This window comes from Grampus griseus (genome assembly GCF_964374135.1).
Source record: "Grampus griseus genome assembly, chromosome: 3".
Classification (NCBI taxonomy): Eukaryota; Metazoa; Chordata; class Mammalia; order Artiodactyla; family Delphinidae; genus Grampus; species Grampus griseus.
Genome location: NC_139019.1, coordinates 154,558,091 through 154,573,341, shown reverse-complemented (window position 1 = coordinate 154,573,341; position 15,251 = coordinate 154,558,091). Strand labels below are relative to the sequence as shown.

Sequence of the window (15,251 nt, the reverse complement as noted above, 5' to 3'; positions counted from 1 at the left end):
ATCCATCTGGAATGATTCTAGTCCTTAAAGCAGTGAAGAGAGTGAGCCATTGTGGGCCCTTCTATTCCTATGGTTTTAAGTAGTAAACATCCTAAAGTGCCTCAAAACCAGAAGCAAAATGAAAGAGGCTCATCCATGCACAAAACCACAAGCACAATGCTGGAGAGGGTGTGGAGAAAAGGGAACACTCTTGCACTGCTGGTGGGAATGTGAATTGGTACAGCCACTATGGAGAACAGTATGAAGGTTCCTTAAAAAAACTATAAATAGAACTACCATATGACCCAGCAATCCCACTACTGGGCATATACCCTGAGAAAACCATAATTCAAAAAGAGTCATGTACCAAAATGTTCACTGCAGCTCTATTTACAATAGCCCGGAGATGGAAACAACCTAAGTGTCCATCATTGGATGAATGGATAAAGAAGATGTGGCACATATATACAATGGAATATTACTCAGCCATAAAAAGAAACGAAATTGAGCTATTTGTAATGAGGTGGATGGACCTAGAGTCTGTCATACAGAGTGAAGTAAGTCAGAAGGAGAAAGACAAATACCGTATGCTAACACATATATATGGAATTTAAGAAAAAAAATTGTCATGAAGAACCTAGGGGTAAGATGGGAATAAAGACACAGACCTACTAGAGAATGGACTTGAGGATATGGGGAGGGGTAAGGGTAAGCTGTGACAAAGCAAGAGAGTGGCATGGACATATATACACTACCAAACGTAAAATAGATAGCTAGTGGGAAGCAGCCGCATGGCACAGGGAGATCAGCTTGGTGCTTTGTGACCACCTAGAGGGATGGGATAGGGTGGGAGGGAGGGAGATGCAAGAGGGAAGAGATATGGGAACATATGTATATGTATAACTGATTCACTTTGTTATAAAGCAGAAACTAACACACCACTGTAAAGCAATTATACTCCAATAAAGATGTAAAAAAAAACAAAACCCACAAGCACACAAGCACCATTAACGATTTGAAGTAATACAAGGAAAGACTGACGGATTGGTGGATTCTTCTGGCCACACCTTGTGAGAAAACAATTACTCCGAATACTCGATTTTGCACTGCATGTTTTTGAAAACTCAGATTCAGGAATCTGCAGAATATTTTCAGTAAGAGATCTAACAGAAATGTTTTGCTTTTCAATTTAAAAACATTTGCTAATATTGATTGAAATGATGACACTCCAATATCTACCTGTGTTCATGTTAAATCTGTAATCAGAGATGGTGATGTAGAAATACACAGTCAACTGTCACTTAAAAACACACCACAAAAATTGGACATGCTATACACTTCTCTTTTAAAATGTATTTGTATTATTTTCACCAATCAAAACACACATAATATATTTTATTATAAAACATTAGGCAATGTTACTTTTGAGATATGCAATCTGAAAGGTCACACCTGTGTTTACTACCAGTGTGAAACACCAGAGGAGTTACATTAGAAATCAACCAGACAAATTCATCATACATCATTACCATGACTTACACAGCATCAAATCTGGATTAAACCAGTATCCCATTCAGTGTTTCAACTATGGACTCTGGGTGTCAGTAAGGGGCCCTGCCAAGGGTTTTCTCCTTTCAGCACTGCGGCTCTGAGTTTCAGGGTGCAGAGATAAACACAGAGCCCTGTTTCCATCTCCTGTTTCCACAGCTGATCAACACTGAGCAGGATGTGTTTCGAGAATGCTCTCCTACTCTGACAGACTCTGTCTGCTCTCTGGAACCTGTACTTGAAATCAAGACCTGACATAGGGGAGGCAGTCACTTCCTTTTTAACAAAAAACTAAGTCAACAAACAAAACGAACCTAGTCCAAATTCCAGGCTAATAATAAATTACCTGGCTTATAAAAATATGTGTCCAAAATAGTTACTTCAGGGTTGTGTACAATATAAATTACAAAAATAAAATAGAAAAGATGAAAAATTGAGCATAATTTTTCAGTTCTTTATCCAACATCAGCATTTATCTATGGAGAGCAGTTTGAAACCATCTGCACTGCACCAGGGCCCTGGCACATCTCGGCTCAGGAGGGAGGACCCTGAAGTGGGGTGAGGTATTTCTATGGAGCTCGGCTGTCTGCAGCCCTGTGGCCTGTCCTAGGTGCACTCACTGATCTCTGATGGAAGGTGGTCTTGGCAGGAAACCCGTCCACACCATCACGGACTCCATCCGTGAACACACAGAGGAATGAGTGAGCAGAAAGCCAATCTGTGCGGCACCTAGCTCCACTTACAAATGACGCCTGGCTGAATGTACAATCACCCAGCGAAACCTTGATGCGCCCTCAGCATCCCTGTGCTGCATATACATAAGCCTAGGACAGATAATGTATTTTTAAAACTCTCACCTTTGTTTTTCTCTTTAAAGATAGATTTAGTAAAGTCTTTTTAAAGAATGTGTATTAGAGAGGAGGCCATTTTAAGATGTTTATATATGTATAGAGATAACTTGCTTCACAATACCATCAGGCCTCCAAAACCAAAATAATCCTAAGCCATGTAATAGGTGTTTCTGCCTCAATTCAAGTTAGTATTTCCATCTTATAGTTGAATGTGTCTAAACCTCACAATATAAAACTATTTATTACTTCAATATTAATTTTGTTCATCAAGGGTTCCAGTTTCCAGTGATAAGACCAATAAGATACAACTGGTGTAGAGATAATCATATATTTTAGATAATATTTATAATAAACTTTCTTATCAAAGTTCCTCCTCAGAACACATTCTATAGAATGTGAACAATGTTGATTCAATAGCTTCCAAAATAATTAAACACAAGATATGAATTTGTAACAGAATAAGCTCAAGGGAAAAGCATTATGAGCACAGGTAGCCGTATGTGACCATCGTAACTCCATTTCTGCAATGACACTTCAATACTCAGTATTTTACTGAACTTTGAATGATTTCCATATCAGTCTGAAAGTATCAATTTCAGGTGAGCAGTTTAAAAATCAGAAAATGTTCAATAGTTAATTATTACCCTTTAGGGTATTCCCTCCATATCCCTCAGAAGTTTTTCCAGAACATTCATGGATTTCCCTTAGGAAAAGGAAATGCCTCCACAAAGTGGAAAACAAACCATAAACAGGCATTCTGAATCAGTCTGCTTCCTAAAACAGACCAAAGGGGGATTTATGTGGTTTCTTTCAGAGAAGAAAGTCGAGTAAGAATGCTGTGTTGGAAGAGGGAAACTCTGCCTTGTGAAATCACGTATCTCACCTTGAGTGACAGAAGGTAAGAAAGGACCCAGTCCAGGCTCAAGCAAAGCAAGCACTTAGTAAGTGACTGCAATCATCTTCAGTGATCACTTCATAAAATTCTACTCTAACAGCAGGTGATGGGTTCAAGAATCTATTTGCCATCATATTATTGACATAGGTATTAGGTGGCTAAAAAAGAAGGTGAAGTTCTAGGTAGCATTTTAAATTAATAAGTCCAGAAGACCAAGAAAAAAGAGATAGGGAAGATAGGATTTTAAAGGTATATATGTTTTAAGCAGCACAAAACAAAACTTAAAATTTTATCATGCAGTAAAGCTGAATGTACAGTCACCCAGACTAAGACAATTTAGAGAAAACAAAGTGTCCTGGTCTTAGCAGTGGTAATTCTCAGCCCCAAACATGACAAATTTAAGAAAAGTTACATTTTAAATTTATAGATTTAATTATATTCCTTCTGAAATACGAAAGAAAATAACTCATACCCTAAAAGAAGGTAATATATGATAATATGATGGTGGCCAATTAATACACATAAATCTATTTTTCTGGACAGACACCAAATTACTTAAGAGGATTAAGAGACAATTCTAGAAGCAGCACTACCTTGAAGATTATTTGGCTTTATAAATACTGATTTCCAAAGTGCTAGAGGGCAAGTCTGAGCAAGCATTTGTGGTCACATGCATATAAGTCCCAACGGTTACTGAGGATGAGAAACTGTCACTATTACTGTACAACTTAAGAAAAAATTCATCTATTCTAATTGCTCACCTGAAATGACCTTGAACAAAATCTCTAAAAGTGTGGTTTGCACTTTTTTTCTTTAGACATAATCTGCTTCATTTTATAATCTAAGCAAGGCAAGCCTAGTACGACTGAGTAGGGGCAAGGCATCGTGTTTCTTACATGCAGAACATGGAGTTTTTCTATTTGGTTCCATCAACTCCCAAGTATTTCAGGCCCATGGAAGCGAGAGTTCCTTCACTGATGACAAGCTTGCTATTTCTAACTTATCATCGACAACCTTCAAGGGGTCCTGTTGAGGCATCCAGACTGCTGTCTGTGTCTGAGGCCAGCGTCTGCTCAGTGGACATGGATGAAATGTCATTGATAGACGACGACTGAGAAGGAGTGGCGTTGCTACTTACTGCTGCATCTGTGCTAAGAAAACCAAATATAATAAAATCTGAGGCACGACATTGCTGCAAATCCAGGCAACGAGACTTCAGGTCATTTCTCAGCTCTGTCCTTTTGTAGTTTCCTATACTATTAGTATAAACAAGAAGTTACTTGACTATATATTTTGAACTTTTCCTGGAGTCTTTCTTTAGGCTCAAAATCCCAATTATTCCTCCGTCTTTCCCTGCAATATTCTCTTTCTTCCCAGTGGCTAAACATCATACATGTACTCATGTATAATCATGTTATTAACTTCTTTAAAAATACCTGCTGGTTTTAAAAAGATATTAAAAGAAAATTGCTGAATTTATCCTAAAACTATCAGTATCACAAAAGGCTTAAGCCCAAGTAGGATTCAAGTGTCATCAGACATTTCAATTATAATCATAAACACTTAGTCCAAGGAAAAAAGCATCAACCTTTGAAAAATTCTTTTGCAATAAAAATACCTTCTAAAAGAAGGATTATATGCAAATTAAAAAAGGAAAAAAAAATTAGTGGACTCTTGTTCATTTTATTTTTGCTTTCTAAATCCCCAAAGCTGACATGTTAAGGCAAATGAAACTATCCTATTTCCTACTATCTATATTTTAGTCTGGTTTGAACAAAAACAAAACATCCAGGTTCCCAGAGGTAAGTCTTAAATTTGTGCTGAGTTAACAACGAGCACCTAAATTCGTATTGAAGTTATATAATCTCTAGACACTTGACACATTTGTCATGCTGAATATAAAATTCAAGAATAAGAAGCAGTCCAACATGTACTTACGTGTACGTGTGTGCATGCACTTTCCAGTGGGAGTGGAGTGAGAAAATAAATATAACTAAAGAGTTTTGTTTAAGTAGAACCCTACAGGACACCATATATACTATGTCTTTAATACTCACACAATTACCTAATTGTCAGACTTCTACCACTAAGTAAAACATGTAGAAAGATGAGAGAATTATATGAACAATTTTCTCAAAAGAAAACCCAATTCCATTTTATCTAGATTCACACTAATTTTCGTTTTTAACTGGTTAGGGGCAGTACAACGAGGGTCATGCACATTGAAAAGGCTTTAAATTCAATTTCCTTATCTATTAACAAAACTGACAGCAGCTGTTACAAGGATGAAACAAGAATGTTTATAATATAGTTGGTTCGCTGCCTGGCACAACAGTAAAATGTTAGCTGCCACCACCAGGACAAACCGAAAAGGAGAAGACTATTTCACATAAGGAGTTTTCAAATCCAATGCTGGTCAAGCTGGCACTTAACACACTGTTGCCACTTATAAAAAATGAATAGGGAAAGAAAAATATTATGCAGTCAAACTATTAAAGCAATCACTAACCTGAAGGTTGATCTTTCACAACACCATTCTTGCTTCTTTCTTCCCAATCCATTACTTCTTTGTAAATTAGCTCTTCAAATAGAAATGCAAGTTAAAATGCTTCATCAGTTTCTTTGCATCTCAAAATACTGCTTCCAAATCAGTTGGAACCACTCCAAGGGCACTGTGATGTGCTATTTTTAATTGTGATAGACAATTAAGTAATATAGTTTACCTAGACCAAAATATAATTTGATCCATTATATCTCTTCAACCCAGCTATTAAGACAGCCAGGGACTTCCCTGGTGGCGCAATGGTTAACAATCTGCCTGCCAATGCAGGGGACATGGGTTCGATCCCTGGTCCGGGATCCCACATGCTGCAGAGCAGCTAAGCCCATGTGCCACAACTACTGAGCCTGTGCTCTAGACCCTGCAAGCCATAACTACTGAGCCCGCGTGCCACAACTACGGAAGCTTGGACATCTAGAGCCCGTGCTCCACAAGAGAAGCCACCACCTGTGCGCTGCAACAAAGAGTAGCCCCCACTCACCGCAACTAGAGAAAGCCCGCACGCAATCAAGACCCAACACAGCCAAAAAAAAAAAAAAAAAAAAAGAAGACAGCCAAAAATGTATGGTAGCTCTGGATCCATGATGGGGGTTTTACAAAGTGGGGGTGAGGGAGAGAGAATGAGAGAGACACACAGAGGGAGAGAGGTGGGGAGAGAGGGAGGGAAAGTACTAGCAAAGTGGCTCTAACAGAACAGTTTAAGTACTGGATACTCTCACATCTTTTTGCACATGTTTTCCTCCATCTTTACTGTGGTTCTCCAAATATAACCCCTCCAGATTGGTCAGAAATTAATCTAATTACCTAAGTTTTTTCTTGGCTTCAATCTCAGTTTTCCTCAATTTTCATTTGTAAGAAAAACTAATTACCTATTAACTAAGCAGCTTCCTAAAATTTTGCTATTCATGAAATAAAATTAGCATATTGCAAGCAGTTAGTGAGGCCTATGGGTGTGTGCACATGCAGGTTGTTGGTATCCCTATATCCCGGGGAGGGGCTCTTGGGAAGGACACATCACCATGTTTGACTTGCGCTGACCATAGTTCTCAATTACTACTGATTCTTCTTTTTAATGAAAAATTTTTAGTTCAGCCTCTTTTTTACTGGTTTAGTTTGCTGTGGGTTGTTTGGTTAATCTTAGAGTGGTAATAATAACTATCTGCATATTTTTGATCTGCAATTTTCCCCAAACTCTTATTTTAAAACACATATATAACTACATGGCTTACAAATACAGCAGAAGTTCACATGACCCCAGTGGGGTCTCCCACGTCTGCTTTACAGAGACCTGTGAATTGGGGTTACTCAACAATTTGCAACATGTTGTCAAGGTAAGTGTGATACAATCACTGAGTTTAGTTTACAAACCAAGATTTGATAATGTAAGATTGTGTGAAAAAGCCTTTATTTTTCTCTTTTGAAGCAAATAATATGCAATTCATACACGTTCCTCTCTAATTCTGTTATCTTCAAGTTCTTTTTCTACTGGGAAATAGGAAGAGAGAGGATAAATGGGCTTCAGGGTTTCTCAACCCTCTCTTAGAAAGGCTATTGTCAAAAAGTGCAGGCATGAAGCAGAGGCAAGTGTTTTTTCTTGATGCCACATCGAAGTGAAATTAGAACAGACTAAGCCACACAATGATTTCATATTTGCACAGTATAGAACACTTCACAGATACCTCTGCTTTGCCTACCTGTATACAATGTTGGCAACATACACTTTTTTAAAAATCTTGCCCCATTGCAAGAAATGTCATAAGTAACAATCAAAATAAGTTCCGTCTTTACCTTTCCATTCTTCAATTGCATGTTCTCTTTCTTCCAACTGGGCATCATAAATTTGAGGTGGTGGCTAAAAGTTAAATTACAGCTAAAGTCAATAGTTAAAAAAATAATGAGGCATGAAGAAAAAGAATCACTTTGTAAGACTTCTAAAATATTTATAATATGGATGTAGTTTCATTAAATACTTGGCTTATTAAAGATTTCTTTATAAGTATGATTTCCATCAGTTTCAGAATCAAAATAATTGAGGAAAAGTTAACCAAAAAAATAGAGCATTATAGTCCTCTTAATAATCACACTCTAAAGACATCTGCCCAAATGTAATTATAAAATTAGTAATCACAGGCTGCTTCTTAGAGATCCACCCTGGACAAGGTACTGTGCTATGAAATACAGAAGCTGCAAAACACATTTCAGGTTTATATTTCTTCCTGTTAGAACTCCCAAACTCAACCCCCAATTCATAAATGGACTGCTTCAAAAATTTGCTTAAAATCATGTGTTTATAAATCAAATTCTTTTCATATAAAACAATGTTTAAAATGGTGGTTAAATGCATAGGCCAAGACATAATAATGAGCATGCCACTATGTGGTTATTTCACTTCCAACTAAAGACCATCCATACCAATGCTGCTACAGAAAAATGCACATGAGCACCAAACTCAGAAGTGGAACCCCCCTAGCAGGTACCTCTGGGGAAGGATGAACAAACTTGTGATTTTCAGGAAGTTTCTTAGCCTGACTGGGTGCCTAAAGAAGATGATGTAAAGCAAAGCCCAAGGCACAGTGCCAGGTACACAAATGGATGCCTAAAAAAGGTGATATTATGATCACACATCAGCATCTGCATAAATGAAAATAATTATATCACCACAGCATAAGCATGTTCACTCCTGAGGTACTCTGAGTAGAGCCCCACTAACAAGAGTCCCAAAAGGGGTTGTGAGCCATGTTACATGGCCTCGTTGTAATCAGGAGTCCTTTTAAATCTAGGACTTTATGTACCCATTCCAGACTAACAGACAGAAGGTCCAAGGAAATGTATGCCCTGCCTTTACACATAAGTCTTTTCAAAATAGATGCTTACCGCTTCTGCTTCAGCAGGGTCATACCAAACAGTGATATAAGGGTGACGCAAAGCTTCATCTACAGAGATTCGCTTGTCGGGATCTATCACTAACATTTTTGATAGTAAGTCTCTGGCTTGACTTGCTAGGGTAAAAACAAATATTAGATTAATAAAGTAATACCGTTAACCTGAAAATCACACAATAAAGAACTAAATGTGATAGCAGAGACAGAACAAAAATATATTAACTTTGAGAAATTGTTGATAGCTTCAAGATTATTAGAGTCTTTTTCTTTAACAGTAAGTCAAGCAGCCACTTCCACTACAAACCAGGCTTTCAAATGTGCTTTCAGCTTCTGAATTTGGAAGGGAGAAGGACAGGGCACAAGGCTGAGAAGCCACATCCAGGGAGGGTGCAGGAGCTAAGCTAAGGGTGTCACTGCCAAGAATGCAGGCATGAAGCAGAGGCAAGTGTTTTTTCTTGATGCCACATCGAAGTGAAATTAGAACAGACTAAGCCACACAATGATTTCATATTTGCACAGTATAGAACACTTCACAGATACCTCTGCTTTGCCTACCTGTATACAATGTTGGCAACATACACTTTTTTTAAAATCTAGAGATTAGTAGTTAGAAAAAAATCCAACAACTTCGATAACTTGGTTAAATATAAGGCTCACCTAGGTTTTAGCAATTAAAATTCACTAGTATAGGCAAAGAAGAGATGGGGCTTTTCTGAATGAGGCACAGTTTATCTTGATGTAGAGAGAAACAAATCTATTCTTTCCCTTAAAACACTTAGTGATAAGCACAGGAGAAGGGGAGAAGGAGCCTTTTAAAATTTCTGACTGTTCAACTGGGCTAGAATCTGTATTCAAGTATTCTTTATACCTGAAAACTGTTTGAATTCCATTTGCTGTAATTAACATAAGAGTCTTTCAGACTGATGTAAATATTTTGACCACAGGCTTCAGTTACGTCACTTTATTGAGGACAAAACTTCTAGGTCTTTAAGCTTTCTTTCTGAAATGCCTTCATTTTACCTGTAAATGACTTTGAGGGTTTCAACTATTTTGTCTCTCAATGTTCACAGGTTTTAGAATGCAAACATAAAGTGAAAGCTTCACCCAGTATAAGAAAAAATGATATCTTACTTTTAATTTTGTCTCGTTCAGATTCTGATGGGAATATCCAATCTGGAAAGAGTTCTTCAAATTTGATTCCAGGATACTTTGGTCTGTTTTCTACGTAATTCCTCACAGTTGGCTGAAGTTTCTTCATGAAATCTGCAGATGGTGTTCCTAGCTGCTCAATAACTTTATTCCACTGATCAATATCTAAGGAGTCTCTTGAGGAAAATACAACTGAAATGCCTTATATTCATATTACATAAAGTAGCATCATTCAAAGAAAAACTTAAATTATATTTATACTTATCAACAAGTAATTAACCAGGCCACCTCACTGGGTCAGCAGAAGCATTCTGAAATAATATTCGAAAAAGGTTTGGGCTCCAAGTTAAGACTATTTAAAAAAAACTGCATCTTTATAAACTCTGATCACAGTTTATTAAATCAACACGATGAAGTCTATATGCCTTCCCATTCTAGATCAAAATAAAGTTACCTTGTAACTGAAGAATACCTATGACTGAAAGGCTTAAACATGAAATTAGGTAGTAATTATATAGGCAAATTGAAATCAGTTCTCATAATAAAACTATGTTAGATCTAAAGCTCCCTAAAGTAGAGAGACCTATCTGATTGCTCAATTTACAGCTGGGAGCCACCCCTGCGAGGCAGGCCTGGAGGGATGGGGTGCATGAGGGGGTGGGCAGGAGCCAAGGCTCTGGACTTTCTGAGCTCTCACCATGTCCTTTCCCACTGTAGCTGTGCTTACATTGAGCAGTGACAGCTTTGAGAGGTCATTCTGTTTTACTTGGCACTGACCCGGACCATCACTGCAATACAAAGGAGTGTGTTTCATTTCCTTTCAAAGTATATGACCTGGGTTTCAGACTCCATTGTGTATTAGACACTCACTGGGTGTCAGGCAGTCAATCTCCCTTGGGTCTCACCTTCCTATTTGTAAAATGCAGACAATACCAGCTTTGCCTCTTTCACTTGGGGCTTGAGATAACTGGCAAGATGAATGTGGAAAGGGATTCTATTGATAAAACCATAAAAATTATACAAGAGAACGCAAGCCAGAGGAATCAAATAAACAGCATCTTTAAAAAGTGACTAATTGAGGTATGTCTTAGAAAAATAAAATGACATCACTGTGAAAGAACCTAGGGAACAGACACATGTTCTTTAAAGAACAAAGGAGGAGGCCCTCTCGCTTCCTGTAATGTCTTTCTTCTTGCTGGTACACCATCCACTGGAGGATTCCATCACCAATCAAACAATTTTTTTTCTCCCATCTTAAAGCAACAGCCACTCTCCTTTGGCTGAACATCGTAGCTTAGCTACCATTCCCATTTGCAGCAAAACAGAGTTGTCTATACTTGTATCTCTAACTCCCAGTCTCTCATATTCTCTCTTAAACATCCTCTCATCAGGCTTTTCCCCCATCACTTCATGAAAACTGCGCCCATCAAAGTTGCAGGTGACCATCCCTCAATTCTCAGTCCTCATCTTTTTGACAGTGTCAGTGAGCCTCCCTCAGTAACCTGCTTCCTGGCCTCCAGGGTCCCTTGCTCTCTGGGAGGTGCCTGCCTAAAGCTTTCTCTTTCTCTTAGGCCATGTTGGGACAGGAGTTCCTTTTCCACCTCAGGTTACGAATCTAAAACAAATCTCTGAGAACTGCAATCTGGTTTCTGGAATCTTTTTCTATCTAATGTTGGAAAAAGTTAGCAAAATTGTCTTTGGAAAATGATGTAATCTCTGTGTATGTTCTGAGAATGACAGTAGGTGACGTTATACATAAAATTATTATTACTGACATTGCAAGATGTTAATATGTAAATTAAGAATTTTAAATTACTTAATAGTGTACCAAAGAGTTCCTACACTTTTCATTTCTGTACTTTCTGAAGAAAACCTTTAATTAATTAAAGAAAGGAAAGTCACAAAATGAATTAAAAATTGAGACAAACTGAATGTTAAGTAGATACTTCTAATTATGTATCTTTAGGGCATTCCCTGGCAGTCTGGTGGTTAGGACTCTGCGCTTTCACTGCTGTGGGTCCAGGTTCAATCCCTGGTGGGGGAACTAAGATCCCACAAGACTTGTGGCATGGCCATCAATCAATCAATCAATCAATCAACGAATCTTTAGAATACATCAACTTTTCCCTTTTTAAATGAATTTATTTGCAAATTAAAGATCTCCTTTTTTACATATTGAAACAACTGAATCTAAGGTAAGGCTATGGAAAATTGCTAGAAAATTTATTAGAACAAAATAAAATGCTGTATTTAACTTCACATAAAATCTGTGATGTGAAAAATGTCAAGGAAGGTAAATAAAATGATAGGAATAAAATCTTTTCATTCCAGGTCTGTGTTGTGAAGAATTTATATTACAAATAAACCAACCTCATAAAACTATAAAAAACTAAAATTACTTTAATAAAATACATATAAAACATGACTATATAACTTAATTTCTTTTAAAGATAACCATCAATCTGCCAGCAGAGACCACTTTCATAACAAAAAACAAAATCAAAAGACTAATGAAAATTTTAGGTGGTTAGAACACAAATGAAAAAGGGTATATGTGAAAAACCATGTTAGAGCAAAAAATATTGAAGATGGAAGAATATGAGGAATATGAGAAAAGAAAGCTATTGAAACTATCATATATCTATTCTCCTTTATGCTATATATCATTAATATGATTTGCTGACCACAGTATAAGTTAACCTTTTGCATTTTATATTTATTTAAATGTCTGTTAAACTTCCCCAGTGTGTCACAAAATAACCTAAGTGGATCTTCTAAAATTTTCTACAAAATGTCAGAAGAGTAACAAAACAAAAAAATGTAGCAAATATTGTTTCTCACAAACTTTTTACTTTAATCTTTTTCATTTAGGTCTTTATGTAGTGTGCTTCAGTTCTTACTTTGGAGGAAAATATTTTAATTCATCTTGGTAACTAATGAAATAGTATATTAAACAAATTAAACAAATTACAAATTATTGGCCTATTAAATTTAGACAACAACTTTCTAGATAGCTAAATTAACTGAATTAACTAAACAGAATTTTCATTTAAATATCAGAATACATTTGTCAAAGAGTAAATACATTTCTTATAAGCTATTTTTAATAAAATTAAGAACTAATATAAATTGGTTTAACTTAATTCTATGCCTCAATAAAATTGTTACAGGTAGTCAAGCAAAAAAGAAACATAAAATTGAACCATTTGGTGTGTGACACTAATTTAACAAACATAATCAAGACCCCCTTAGAATACAGTCTAGAATTATGACATTTTCCTTTTGACCTCCTGCTGCCCTTGGTATTTATGGAAAACATGGCCGGGAAGGTCCCCCGGGAAGGATACGATCAGTGCCTTGGAATATCACACAACCTTTCACCAGCTCTCCCATGATGCAACCCACTGACCAGATATCAACTGAAAATAAAGTGAAATGACAAAATTATGAAGTGCCATGAACAAAACAAAGGTGAGGAAAAGGATTCTAACAGTGTACTAAACACACAAACAAGGAAAATAAATTGCTAGTAACGGGTGAACTTTTTTACACAGTATGAAATATTGCTGACCTCTATTTTGGCCTTCGGTTTGCAGCAATCTGGGCTTTTAGTGCCAAAGAGTCCAATACTTTACAGCTTCAGAAACAAACAAAGTCCCAGAAACAAGAAGTGCCTGTCCCCACAAAGCTGTTTCCAGGCACATGCCCACCCGTGCCCCCAGCCTTCGTGGTTAGTGCTGGGTCTCTCCCTGTGAAGGATACAGTCTCTTCCTGGGAACAGGACTTTATGGAGGACCATTTCTGCCATGATGCACCCGACAGACCAGATGTCCACTACCAAACACCAGGTGATTAAAACCAGCCAGAGACCCTCCAACACACGTCCTTTCTCAAACCCCCTCCCAAACAAAGACAAACCCAGCTTGTCAGCAGGACTTTTGTAAAATATGAACACCACGCCTCCAGAATGATCCTTTTTAAACTGTCAAGTCAGCAGGGCCTCACAGGGACAGGCTTGTCTGGGCTCCAGGTGAGGGCCAGAGGTGCCCCAGCTTCTGGCTGTTCACCATCTTCTGTGGGGGCCCAGCTGAATTACAGGCCTCAGGTGACCAGGCAGAGGGCTATTTATTGCCCCTGCTGCTGGGGGTGGGGTGAGAGAACTAACAGGGGACCTAATTTTCTCTCATGTCCACAGAGGACTGGAAGCCCACAGAGCTGTGTCTCTCAGAATGGGAGCACAGGTTATAAAACATCTGAATAAACTTGAAGCACAACTCATTTCAGATGACTTAGGCAAACTTTCAGATTCTTTTTTTTAACACGTGAATGTGATTTAGTTCTTTTTGACAAATTTTTCAAAAGTTAAGCTTCAAAGAGCTCTGATATTGCTTGAATAAGTTTTGCTGTGAAAAAAATACCAATTTTACACACAAAAAGCACATGTTGTATTATTCCATTTATATCAAGTTCAAAAATAAGCAAAATCAATCTCTGCTGCTGGAAATCAGGATAATGGCTTCCTTTGGGGATTGAGACCCAGAGCGGGGCTGGGGAGGCCTTGGGTGCTGCTCGTTATGTGGGTGTGCTCCCATTGAGCTGCACACTCGGGATTTGCATACGTTTCTGTAAGTATGTTATACTTTGATAAACATTCAAAAATATTAACTTTAAAAGTGAATTTTTAAAGTGGATAATTTTAGCCAATGGAAATATAAAATTAATTATTTCTCATCTGTGAACTATGATAACCTATGTATAACACAGCCTCCACATTACACTTCATACAGTTCACAGGAAAGAGAAAAAAACTAGTGATGACGAACAGCACTATTTTTACACATCTCGGCCTCTTCCAGTTCTGTCTGTACTCACCGTTCTCTTTGTAGCCCATGCCCAGGATGACTTCAGGTGCCCGATAATACCGCGTTACCACGTAGGGGGTCATCATAAAGTTGGTGCATGCTGTGCGAGCCAGGCCAAAGTCAAGGATCTTAAGGGTACAGTCTGACTTTACTACAATGTTGCTAGGTTTCAAATCCTAGGGCAGAAATGATTTAAATTAATAAAAGGAACCAAAGCATGCTAAGTAAACAATCTCACATTGGTAAGGATTTGTGAGGTATGTGAGAGTGCTGGGAGAAGGAGGAAAGTTAGAATTGAACCCTGGGATTTTGGAACCATTTTGGAAAATCCTACTCTCATATTGAAACTAATACAAATCAGCCTAGAGAGGCCATATGGTTGCCCTTACCCCTGTGTGGAAACCTTCATGACACTCCTTTGCTTAAAACCTTCTGAGAACTTCCACAACGCCCTCTCCTCCCTCACTCCACGTCTGGTCATCCTTCAGTTCCCAACACTCTGGCTCTTCCCTGCTGTCCAATACA

At 37.7% G+C, this 15,251-nt stretch overlaps 1 protein-coding gene across 5 annotated transcripts in view; it reads right to left on the bottom strand.

Moving 5' to 3' along the window:
* Positions 1 to 2,004: 2,004 nt before the first annotated feature.
* The window catches only part of MAPK9 (mitogen-activated protein kinase 9), a 58,437-nt gene continuing 45,190 nt past the window's right edge, over positions 2,005 to 15,251 (bottom strand). For 3 of the 5 annotated variants that reach the window (XM_082649829.1, XM_082649830.1, XM_082649833.1), the window contains 7 exons: positions 14,737 to 14,902; positions 13,212 to 13,283; positions 9,847 to 10,029; positions 8,708 to 8,832; positions 7,622 to 7,685; positions 5,783 to 5,854; positions 2,005 to 4,419 (listed from right to left, as the gene is read on the bottom strand). In XM_082649829.1, the coding sequence (XP_082505955.1) occupies positions 4,277 to 4,419; positions 5,783 to 5,854; positions 7,622 to 7,685; positions 8,708 to 8,832; positions 9,847 to 10,029; positions 13,212 to 13,283; positions 14,737 to 14,902 (825 nt within the window). In that variant the 3' untranslated portion in view covers positions 2,005 to 4,276. Of the gene's footprint in view, positions 4,425 to 5,782; positions 5,855 to 7,621; positions 7,686 to 8,707; positions 8,833 to 9,846; positions 10,030 to 13,211; positions 13,284 to 13,626; positions 13,699 to 14,736; positions 14,903 to 15,251 lie in introns of all 5 variants that reach the window. The other 2 variants (XM_082649831.1, XM_082649832.1) reach the window with 2 other exon arrangements.